This window comes from Phyllostomus hastatus, unplaced genomic scaffold (assembly GCF_019186645.2).
Source record: "Phyllostomus hastatus isolate PE091 unplaced genomic scaffold, TTU_PhHast_1.1 phas_scaffold_78, whole genome shotgun sequence".
In the NCBI taxonomy this organism is placed as follows: Eukaryota; Metazoa; Chordata; class Mammalia; order Chiroptera; family Phyllostomidae; genus Phyllostomus; species Phyllostomus hastatus.
The window spans coordinates 73,591,099-73,603,507 of NW_025334041.1; the positions used below are offsets into that span (position 1 = coordinate 73,591,099).

General features: G+C 44.0%; 1 protein-coding gene across 1 annotated transcript in view; it reads right to left on the reverse strand.

Moving 5' to 3' along the window:
- Positions 1 to 41: 41 nt before the first annotated feature.
- The window catches only part of DNAH6 (dynein axonemal heavy chain 6), a 247,493-nt gene continuing 235,125 nt past the window's right edge, over positions 42 to 12,409 (reverse strand). The window contains exons 72-76 of the mRNA XM_045828050.1: positions 8,189 to 8,374; positions 7,589 to 7,661; positions 6,512 to 6,663; positions 3,774 to 3,996; positions 42 to 145 (exon numbers count right to left, since the gene is read on the reverse strand). Of these exons, the coding sequence (XP_045684006.1) occupies positions 42 to 145; positions 3,774 to 3,996; positions 6,512 to 6,663; positions 7,589 to 7,661; positions 8,189 to 8,374 (738 nt within the window). The remainder of the gene's footprint in view (positions 146 to 3,773; positions 3,997 to 6,511; positions 6,664 to 7,588; positions 7,662 to 8,188; positions 8,375 to 12,409) is intronic.

Below are 12,409 nucleotides of genomic sequence, written 5' to 3' on the forward strand. Positions count from 1 at the left end.
AGATCTCTGGCTGCTGCTTTTTCAGCACTGAGGTGCCTGCTTCACTCACTCAGCTGGCAAAGCAAAGCTGACCCCTTGGCAATCCAGTAATCGTTGGGCCTCTTGGACGGTAAAAGGACAGTCACCACAAAGTTGGTTGAATGACCTGGTTAAGGATACAGGGGAAAAGGAAGGGTCATTACTTAAAGAATAACCCCTTAATACAAAGAGTACATTACTTGGAGTCAGGATTCTGTCTCCAAAGATGATAGGCAAATAGTCCTCTATGGACTTGAGTTTTATGTTCTATACAGTGAAGATGTTAGAACAAATGATCCTTTAGGACCTGTCTAGCTTAGACTTTGTGTAACCATATGTATTATCTTTTAAGTTCTCTGCATTCTGGGAGCACTGGATTAGAATCAGGCCTAAGCTTTCAGTGGAATGTAGTTGATAGGCTTGGCATCCATTTATTTGTCTGTCCGTCCGTCTGTCCATCCATCCATCTATCCGTTGTTCCACTCCATAGTTAGGCACTGGGGCTCCTGAAGTGACTAAGGGTAGTCATAGATATTGTGTCCCAGCTCTGTGACACCTGAAGAAACTTTTGTAGTTTCTTCATTCTGTGTGAGGGGGCCAGGACCACGGTGAGAAGAGGGTCCTGCCCTCTACACAAGAGTTGCTATTTCTGGCAGTACATTCATTGCAAACGCTATATGCACACAAGTTGGGGGATTTGGTGGTGTCCCCAGGAGAGGACCCCTGTGTCTGCCCTCTCCTTACCTTTGCCTGCCATTCCCTGCACGGTGCCTTGGCAGGTGCTTGAGTGATGTTTTATAGTACATATGCAGTCTGTATATTTAACCATGAGTTTGATTCAGGATTCAACTAAGGTTCATACCTTACAATGGTGATATGTATCTCAAATCTCTTTCAATTGGTAGCTTACCCCTCTGTTCTTTTTGCTACCCCCTTGTAATATATTATTTGAAAGAGGCTGTTTGGCCTGTAAAGTTATCCAGAGTCTGATTTTGCTGACAGCATCCCTGTGGTGATTTTAAACACATTCCTCTATCCTTGTAAAGGGGTAGTTAGTACTAGAGATGTGATCACATTAAGGCTTGAGCTTTTTGGCAAGAGTACTTTATAGGTGGTGTGTACTTCCATCAAGAAGCACTTTGTGTCTGATTGCTTTTCTTTTTGGGGATGTAGCAGCTGTTGATGATTATCACTTAAAACCATGATTTCATTAGGGCTGAAATATAGTGATGATTAAGTATATGCAATCAGCCTGTGATTTAATTTTTGTTTGTAATATGAGATATGGATGTAAATTTGAGCCCTGGCTGGTGTAGCTCAGTGGATTGAGCTCGGGCTGCGAACCAAAGTGTCGCAGGTTTGATTCCCAGTCAGGGCACATGTCTGGGTTGCAGGCCATGGCCCCCAGCAACCGCACATTGATGTTTCTCTCTCTCTCTTTCTTCCTTCCTTCCCTCTCTAAAAATAAATAAGTAAAATCTTAAAAAAAAAAAAGGATGTAAGTTTGGTACAACCAATTGTCCCAGAACCACTTATGGAGTAACTTCCCTGTTCCTGACCAGTTTTGAATGATGTTGCTATTCTGTGTCGAATTCCCAGATATGCACAGTGTGTTGCTGTACTTCCTGTCTAGTGCCTTTGATCTATTTGTTGAGTCTTGTTCCATTGCAACATCATTTTTAATTGCCACCTTATCTTGGTTCCTTTTGCCAAAAAGACAGAGGTCCTGTTGGAATTGTAGCCAATAATAAGACCAATGACTCAATTAAAAAATGGGCAAAAGATTTAAACAGACACTTTATCAGAGGAGTTATAAATAAGCCCCAGAACAGACGGTTAATGTCATAGATCTATCTGTCTACCTCCTTCCCTCGCTGTCTGTCCTCTGCAGGGCTAATCACACTAAGAGGTGATGAGCCTGTGGGAGCTGGAGACCTCGCTCACTGCTAGTGGGGATGTTGAATGGTATGCAAGACATTTTGGTAGCTTCTTGAAAAGTTAAACATATACTTACTACACAATCTAGTCATTTCATCCTCAATATTTATCCAAGATAAATAAAAGGATATGTCCACACCAAAACTTGCACATACTATTATTAATTCTAAAATATACCTTTTAATACTTTTTAGATTTATAATAGGAGTAGGCCATCAGGCATGTGATAGGAGTGTCTATTTTAGTGCTATTCTGTATGTTGCCCTTAAAGAAGATACGTTAACTGAAATTTTATTAGAAAAGTAAATATCACCAGTATCTATATTCTCTATGCAAAAGGGAAACTTTTTTTAGTTCGTCTGCTTTCCCCCATCTCCCGTATTTTCCTCATCTGGAAATTTAGTTCCAAATTATTATTAAAATCATTTTATGGTAAAATTTTTAAAGATTTAACTGTGTGTGTGTATGTGTGTGAAATAGGGAGTTGGTGGTGATTAACTTAGAGCCTTATATGTCCAAGACAGTCTTTATCACACTTTTCTTTTAGACAATAATTTGATTGCATTTCCAATTTTGGTTCAAAGTTGTTTTGCTTTGGGCCTTTGAAGATACTTCTGTCTTTTGACGTGCAGTGTGGGTCAGGAGAGCTGTCTGGGGTCTGCCTGGTGCTCTGGAATTTAATCTCATCACATTAATACGTATTACCTCTTCAATTTGAGGATTTTCTTTTCCTCTGATAGTCTTTTTTTAAAAATATATTTTATTGATTGTGCTATTACAGTTGTCCCATTACCCCCTCTTCATTCCCCTCCACCCTGCAGACCCCCTCCCACCCACATTCCCCTGCTTTAGTTCATGTCCATGTGTCATAAGTTCTTTAGCTTCTACATTTCCCATACTATTCTTGCCCTCCCCCTGTCTATTTTCTCCCTACCATCTATGTTACTTATTCTCTGTACCTTTTCCCTCTCTCTCCTCCTCCCACTCCCCTGTTGCTAACCCTCCATGTGATCTCCATTTCTGTGGTTCTTAAGTATCACTTTGACAGATCTAAGTTTCTTTCAAAAAAATGGATGGTTTGTTTATGTTTTTAAAAATTACCCCTGACAGGACTTTGTGAGATCTCTTAATCTGAGGACCCAAGTGTGTCTTCTTTTCTGGGAAATCATTAGCCATTATTTTAACAAATATTATTACTCTTCCATTTTATCTACTTTCCCTTATATTGCCTACTAGATAAATTTGGAAATTTTGGCTTTTTCTAGTGTCCCTTTTAAAAAAATTTGCATTGCGAAGTATTTTGAGGGATTTCCTCAGCTCATTCTCCTTGCTTATCCTTCAGCTGTCTACATTCAGTTCATTAGCTCACCTGTTCATACGGCTTTCTTTCTGTCTGGTTCCTTTTTTCAGGGCTGTATCTCATTATCAGGTCTACTCAGATTTCTCTTTTTGCAGCATGGCATTCCATTTAATGATTTATTTTTAAGTCTCTTTGATGAGTCTCAATGGATTTGGTGAGATAGAGTTTAGTGTCTGCTCAGTCCATTATTTTAAAATTAGAAGTCACTGCCCAATAACTATTTTCTATTCATTAGACTAGGTGAAACAAGTATTAGTTTCTTAAAATATTAATCCATACTGCATATTAAAATAAACAGAATTTACAACATCTATAAGTTTGTATAAGTGGCCTCATTTTAATCTTAGCTAATTGGCCATTTAATCTTGGTTAAATGCTGTGCTTAAAGCTTAGTGCTTGGGCTTTGGCTGTAGTTTGCAGTTGGTCATTATTTGTATCCATGGTAGAACATCCTCACCTGTGGTTGAGAGTGTGCCTGCCCGGGCCCCTGTTTTATAAAGTGGGGAGTGGTAAAGCATTGGGGTTGGCTCATAATTTCGTTGAGGTTCAAAATGCACCACAGGCAGCTCGGGATTCATCTGTCCAGGCAATGCGTCTTCTATCACCATCTCATTATTGTCCCATCGAGAAGCATCCATGAACATTCCGTGAACGAGAACGCCATCTTCAGGGGACGGCAACTGAAACATACCCAGAAGTTTACAGCTGAGCGGCGGAGAAGGCGATGAGCAGCTGTGGGCCGTCTCCTCTGCCCCATGTCCTCCTCAGTTCATTCTAAGAACCACACTATAGATTGCTGTTATTACTCATACTCCAGAGAGGAGAATACTGAGGATTTCAAATGTAAAATAACTTGTGCCTCAATCTGACACCAAATCTCATACTCCATCAACATGTCTAATCAGGGATGCCCCCCAAAAACCCATTCATGGGCTTCAGACTACCTGGTACCACCATGATGACTTTCCCCCTTCTTAAGGGAATTGGTTGGGAAAAGAGGGCTATGATTATCATCAGTTACTTTTTTAGCAAGGTCTTTCAAGGATATGGGTGCAGATCCAAGCAGAGTGGATACTGGGAGAGTTACCCAGGAGCAGTTCCTCACTGATACCATGATATCTCAAGGCAGGTTTAGTTAATTATAGCCACTCACCTGAACTCCACTGACTGGTCAGTGAATACGTTATTGGCTAGAGCAATCTGGAGCAAATCTTTGATTTTATGGCACATGCAAAAATTATAAGGCCCACTGGGGTGGACAGGTGCTTTGAGGCAAAGGCTCCCTTCCACATCAGTATCTTGGTGCATCTAAGCTGGGCAGCTCCGATCGGCAGCGCTAGTTTGCATTCCTGCCTGTATACTGGCATTACCAGGGGGATTTTAAAAAATAATGATGCCTGATGTGTTGGTGTGAGCTAACTGGGGCATGGCCAGGACATCGGGATTTTTAAAAAGCCTTTGGTGATCTTAACCTGCAGCTAAGTTTGAGAATCACTAGGATTCTAGAGCAGTGGTTCTCAAACGTAGGTGGTCCAAGAACCCCATGTAGGACTTGTTAAAGTATACAGATCTGTGGGTGCCAGCCCAGAGTTTCTGATTCAGTAGATCTGGAATGAGTCCTTGAAATTTGCATTTCTTGTAAGAAATCCTTGCATCACCTGGGAAGGTGATGCCGATGCTGTTGGTTTGGGGACCCCACTTGGAGAGCCTCTGCTCCGGGGGGATAAACTGTGTGAGCAAAGAGTTTAAACTGCATCTTTAGTGCATTCCTATTAACTCTTTAATGTACTTACATAATGTAGAAAGCTAGCGTACCAATTCTGTTAGGAGACAGCTGAATTAATGATGCAGATAATTCATCTTGTACTAATATTTACTGTGTGTTCACTATGTGTGGGTCACATGACATTCATGTACACTGCACGACAACTCTGAAGGTGGTGGCATTGGCCCCAGTTTAGGGATGGGAACACTGAGGTGCAGACATGATAGCAGTTGCTCTAGCACACATAGCTGGGGAAGGGGAGCGTCAGAATTTAAATTTAGGCCTGCCTGGTGCTGAAATTCTTGCTTTGAACCTCTTGCTATGTTGTATGTACAAAGAGAAAGTTACTGTAGCATCTGTGGTATTGTGATTTATAAGAAAAGTATATATTTGGTTATTTAGATAAGCAGAATATTTTTCTCATATATATTTAGTCTTCCTCTGTGGTTCTGACTCACAGTTCCCAAAATGCTTGGGATTTCCTAATGTTGGGAGTGATAAGTGTGTCTTTTGTTATGTTAATGAAGTGGCTTTTGGATGGCACCTAAGGATGGGGACTGGTTGCCAGTGGGGCTGATCAAGTGATTACAGGGTTGGAACTTTCAGTGTAACCCACCCCACCTCTGGGGAGGGGAGAAGAGCAGAAGGTTGAGTTTGGTTACCTAAGGCCAATGAGTCAATCACTCATGACTATGCAATAAGCCTTCATAAAGCCCCGAGAGGGTTTACAGAGCTTCAGGTTGGCGAACAGCAGGTTTGGGTACAGTGGCACACTTGGTGTGCATGGAAGCTCTGAGCCCTTCCCCCATGCCTTACCCTGGGCGTCTCTTCCATCTGTTTTTGTTATATTCTTTTATAATAAACCAGTAATTAGTTAAGTGAAAAGTTTCTCTGAGTTCTTTGAGCCATGTTAGCAAAATTAATTGAACCCCAGTATGGGGCTGTGGAACCTCTCACTTAGAGCCAGTGATTCAGAAGCACAGGTGACAATGTGGGCTTGAAGCTGGCATTTGAAATGGGGCGGGGGGGCAGTTTTGTAGGACTGAACTCTTAAGCTATGGGATCTGATGCTGTCTCTGGGTAGGTAGGGTCAGAACTGAGTTGAATTGTAGGACCTCCAGCTGGTGTTTGAAAATTACTTGTTGGTGTAGGAATCCACGCCCCCCCCCACCAATGTTGGGTTCAGAACCAAATTAGTTTCTGAAGAAATAAAACAGTATTACTTTAAAAAATATTTCTACAAATCAGACTAGGCAGTTCCTATCTAGTCATTGCTACTTGGGGGGCTTGTCTGGGGGGTGTGAACCCCTTCTTGCCCATCCTGCTCCACATATGGGAAGCAGGAGGGGCAGTGGAGGCTGGCCCAGGCAGTGAGTGACAGTGGGACGGACACTGCTGCTTTGCTGTAACGACAGTCAGGGAGACGATACCTCCAGGTCCATGGGCAGTTCTTGTCCAAACTTCACTTTCTTGGCAGCTTCTATAACTGTGGCTTGATCCCGATAGGTAGAAGTCATGTTGTACTTGAAACTCAGCTCATCTATAGGAAAATTGTATTTCCGAGCATGATTTTGAAGAGTTCCTGTAAATATAAAAAAAGTCAGAAAAATGTGTCCTCTGAACAAGACCTCTACTTCCCAAATACAGCCCCCACCTGCCCCAACCAGGCTGCTCTACCATTAGAGATCTTCTGCTCCATGGAGGAGACTCAACCATTAATACCTTATTCTGGAATAGTTCACTGAGACAGGAAGCCCGTGGGTTTCCTGTTGGGAGGGGTGGGGCCCACACCTGTATTGTGGCCCTGGTTGGGAAGAGAGGGAAGATGACTAAGTTTGAAGTGCATTGCTCTGCCCATGAGGGAGACAGTCCAGTGAGGGAGCTTCACAGCCCAATCTCCCCAACTGGACAGTCTGGCTCAGCTCTTCTTGTATGGGCTGTTTATTAGGGATTCAGAATGAGAAGGATGAAGGGCTCAGCTAATTAGCATCTAGTAGCCCAGAGGCCCTGGCCCACTCTGGGGTTCTCTATCAGGAATCCTTGGAATATCCCCCTCCACCTCCTAGGGTTAATGAAGGGACAGCAAGAATATTTTTTAGTTAACTGTAATTAAAAAATAATTTTTCTAAAAAAGGGTATTTTTTTTTTAGAAGGAAGGAAGCTACTTAGAGCTGGGGCCATAGCAGGTGGAGAACATGCAGTGCCCTCCAGCACGGGCCATGCAGGGGGCTGGGGCACACTGCGTGTGTTCGCAGGGGCAGTGGTGCTTGCACTGGTGTTACCAGAGAGGGGCAGGGGTTGGGTTATATGGGGAGCATCTGCTGTTCCTGTCATCCTTTTCCCCTAGCAAGCGAGGGAGAGTAGGGCCTTATACTTGACTTTCCCATGATCAGTGGCCTCATGGTTAGGCCATTAGCAGCCATGTCATTTAGCCAGTTCCTAGAGACCCAGTGTATGACAAATCACGGCATTCCTGTGAGGCTTTTCTGTAGGGAAAGCACTCGTACCTGTTAGAAATCCTTGAGGAAAGAAGAAACCAGAGATCCAGAAGGATTTAGGCTGTCCTCTTTTGAGCCACAGCTAAAGGAGAAACATTACACCAAATAAAATGTACTGTTTTTCTGAGATAGTGTTTGTCATTTAAATCAAAGTCCTATTCTGGGGGCCTCTCAGAAGGCAGAATCTACACCAGTCCTGAGTTAGTCACCAGCACCATGCTTATCACCTGCCCTGTTCCACTTCCTCACCCACCAGCCTGCCCACAAACCCAGAATCTGGTTGTTACAGAGGGCATAGGAGAGGGAGATGGCAGCGAGGTCATACCTGGCAGTTAGGGCCCATTGGTCCTGTACCCCATGGTGGGGTCCCATGAACTAGATCTGAAAGCCCAAGGGCATGGAATTAAAATGGGATGTTGGGATAGGGCCAAGGACAGACTACATTATAATTAGTGTGAGATGTTTAAAGTGATGCCATTCTGAAAATTTCTGTTTCTTTGGGCTCAGATGATTCCTCAAGGATTGTTGATATTTTAATTAGCTAGGGCTTCCCAAGGAGCCAACCATGTCACTGGATTCATCAAACCTCAAAGAAGAGCATTTTCTTACGTCCACAAATGCGGTCCTCAAAATAAGGTCTTTGACCCATGATCCTAGTGGTTTCAGGGATGGGTAGGCTGTGTTGGACCACAGGGAGGGAACCTGGTTGTTGAGGAAACTGTTGTACACCTTTTCCATTTCTTCAGACATCACCACAAGTCCAGCAATGGCTTTGTCGAGCGTTTCTAGAGAAGTCTGAAAGAACAAGAAAGGGTGATGCCCTTCACAGATGTAATTAACAAATAAGAATGAATGATACCCATTCGTGGTAGCAGGTGCTACCTTGGGCTGAAAGGCCCTCTTGCTGGGTTCCATCCTCTCTGCACACCATCTGCTGGGTCAGACCCTCCAACCTTTCATGCATTTACAACACATAATCATGGAATATAAGATCTGGGGTGGGGTGGTTCAGGTGGTTAATAGCAGAATCCAATGAAGTGGACAGAGGAGAAGGAGACACGTCCCCAGAAGCCTAGAGAAACAGTTTCGAACAATGCTGCTGTTCAGCTGTCCTCCAGGCGGAAGGAAGAAGGGTCTGATGAGCAGTGATTTGGGAACCATGGAGGAGGGGTGAGGATGTGGGAACTACCTCATGCTATGGGCCAACTTTGCCCAGGGGGCTGCCCACAGAAAAGGGAGATTCTTAGATGAGACCAGTCCTTTAGCTGATACCAGAGAGTCTCTGTGTACTGAAAATACTTCCTTATGACATGTCCTGTATCCTCCCCTCACTTCAATAAAAAACAGAAGCCAGCAGTGGGCATGAAAGTACAGGGTAATGTTTGCCACCTGGGTGAAGATGAAGGCGGGGCACGTATATTGGAATGGCCCTCCTGGGTCCCAGTGGTGTGAAAACTACTGCCATGTATTAGACAGATATTATAGGAAAGTGTCAGAGGCCAAATTTATGTTGATTTTAAAAACAAAATAAGGCCTAGGACCACATGCACATAGTTCTGGAGACAGGCAATATGGGGACAAAATAAAGCTACCTATCCTTCCGTTCCTGCATAGAGTTATGCCTCTCCTCCTGCTTCTTCACAAGAGGCAGTGGCATAAAAAAGAGTTTAATTAGATTTGCCCTTGTGATCTGAGGCACCATTTGCAGCAGAGTACAGCAAGAGGCTGTAAGTCGGAGCCAAAACAGTACACTGAAAATGGAAAGGCAGCAGAAGACCAATCTACATGCAAGAAGATTGCTTAAGCCAGAGAGATGAAGGGATCAGGCTGCGTGCCTCGTAGTTGTTCTTAATGCAGATAGAGGTCACATTGCAGCCGATTCTCCCAGAGGACACAGCTAACATAGAGATGGATTCCATGGGACACAGTGCACCACAAAATGTTCTTCCCTATGGCTAGGAGCCAAAATCACAGGGTGCCCTCCTCTGTCCTAGGACCTGTCCTGACTACAGTTCTATCACTACTTGGACCAGGAGAGTGAGCTCACCAAGACGGCAGCTCTGAGGCCTAGGTGCAGCCACCTTCCCATAGCTTTCCTACTGTCACCATAGGCCTGTCTTGCTGTTTGTTCCCTGGGACAGAGCCAGGGCAAGGCAGGACTGGTCAGAGGTCAGGGTGAGGAAGGTCCTGGTGCAGGCCAGTGTGCACTGTGGCCACCACACCTCCCTCAGGTGGAGTGCTCTGCTCTGATTCCTGCTTGTCTTGCAGGCTGCTGCTTCCTAGGCTCCTTCCCCTTCTTCTTCCATGAGGTGAATTTCTCCATGATCAGTGGACATTACTGTTTGACCTCAAGAAGTGACCATGGAGAGACCAGAGAGGCACATTTGTTCACTTGCACATTAAAATATTCATGGAAGACTTAGTGTGTCAGGCACTAGGGAAACAGAGGTGACTAATAATACCTGTCCTCTTTTTTTTTCCCCCGAAGAAATTGATTTTCCATTGGGGAAACCTTACCCATGGAAGGATAATTATAAAGCAATGTAAGTACAGTGATAGACACAGAACCAGAAATGATGGAGCCCTGAGAAAGTGCTCCTAAGTCATCCGGTAGTAGAAGGAAAGTCTGGTGTTCTAGGAAGATTTTATGGAGGAAGTGATTTAGACTTGTCTGTCTTTAAGTGGGTGATGTGGAAGAGGCAAGCGATGAGCACCATCCATGTCTTTTTCTTACTTTGAACAACAGTGTCCCCTTCTCCCTTAGTTTTAGCTGAGCACAGAGCAATTCACTCAGAGACTCTGTTTCTTAGCCAGGTTTGCAGCTGGAGTGTGGCCATGTGGCCAAGTTGTTTGCAACTTCTGCATCACATTTTTATGGGAAAGCTGCTTTCTCTCTTTCCCCTCACTGACTGGCATAAGGGGACAATTGGAGCAGCAACCTTAGGTCCAGAAGTGGAAGCTACCTGATAAAGCTGGAGCTAACCCTCCAGCTGGGCTCCCTGGTTGAGCCTGGAAAGCAAGATCAACTACCTGCCTGAGACAGGGCTCCCTCTGGGCAGTTAGCTGAGAGACAAAGTGAATTTCTGTCTTGTTTTGGTTGCTGTATTTGGGGGTCTTTATCACAGCAGATTAATCATTGTCCTGATTCACTCAATCTAGAAGATGATAAGCCCAGACCTGGCAACCTAGCCTGCTGACACTCGTGTATACTTGCCTGGATACCATAGTCCTAAAGTGAAGACTCAATACATTCAGCTTCACCTGGGTCCCCCAAACCCACAAGCCCAGCTGTTACCAGCCAACCAGCAGCATTCAAAGACTTTGTTTCCTAATAGGGGACAGATGGCCTTTTACTTTAAAAGATTTACTTCACTCAAAAAGATTTTTTTCTGGTCAAGAGGGAGGAATAGGTAAACATACTTCACCTCCTTGTGCAATCACAGAAAGAATTACAACTAGACCTCAAATGAAATAACACCCAGAGCCATCAGAAAATTGAGCTGTGTGGAAGCCTGACAACCAAGGATTTAAAGAAACCACATTCATCCAGATGGGTGAGGGGCAGAGATGCAGAGATGGGTGGAGAGGCACTGTGGTGTGGTGTGGAGAGGTGATGGTGGCAGAATGGGCAGTCCCACATTCATGTGTGGTGGATAAAAATCAGGAGGGAATACCTTGAGAGTGAGTGATTCCAGTCCCAAGCCAGACCACACAGCCCTGGGTTCCAGCACCAAGAAGATAAATCCCTGTAACTTCTGGCTGTAAAAACCAGGGAGGGTTGGGGTGGTGGAAGACACTGCCAGATTTTCAGGAGACTCCACTTAAAGGCCCTGTATGGACTTAAAATGTATGCAGACCCATTCCCTCTGGGATTCAGCACCAGAACAACAACTGGAAGAGCGCCAGTTGCATATGGGGAGCAAAGGAAGTGACTGGAAACAGGACTAGTGAGTGCTGGGCAAACCTCCAGAAGCCAGGCAGTGGCATTGTCCCCTCACTTTGTCCTCCCCCTACACAGAGCCACAAAGTAGTGAAACAGAATGCCTGGGTGATTTTCCTAAGGCTTTGACCCACACAATTCACAGGTGCCTTTTCTATAATAGGCCACACCACTAAGACAGGGAGTCACAGCAGCTCTACCTAATACACAGAAGCAAACACAGGGAGGCTGCCAAATTGAAGAGACAAAGAAATATGGCCCAAATGAAAGAACAGAAAACCTCAGACTAAGCCAAATGGAGATAGCCAGCCTATCAGATGCAGAGTTCAAAACACTGGTGATCATGATACTCAAAGAACCAACTGAGTATGGCTGCAACATAAAAAAGACCTAGGAAGAAATGAAAGTTACACTAAGTGAAATGAAGAAAAATCTACAGGAACCAACAGTGGAGAGGATGAAGCCAGGATTCAAACCAACGATTTGGAACATAAGGAAGAAATTAGCATTCAACAAGAACAGCAAGAAGAAAAAGAATGAAAAAAACAAGGATAATATAAGGAACTTCTGGGACATTTCCAAATGTGCCAACATTTGAATCATAAGGCAGCCAGAAGGAGAAGAGGAAGAGCAAGAAATTGAAAACTTATTTGAAAAATAATGAAAGAAAACTTCCTAATTTGATGAAGGAAATAGACATACAAGTCCAGGAAATACAGAGAGTCCTAAACAAGATGGACCCAAAGAGGAACACATCAAGGCATATTATATTAAAATGCCAAAAATTAAAGAATTCTGAGAGCAGCATGAGGAAAGGAGAGTTACCTACAAAGGAGTTCCCATAATACTGTCAGCTGATTTCTCAAAAGAAACTTTGCAGGCAAGAAGGG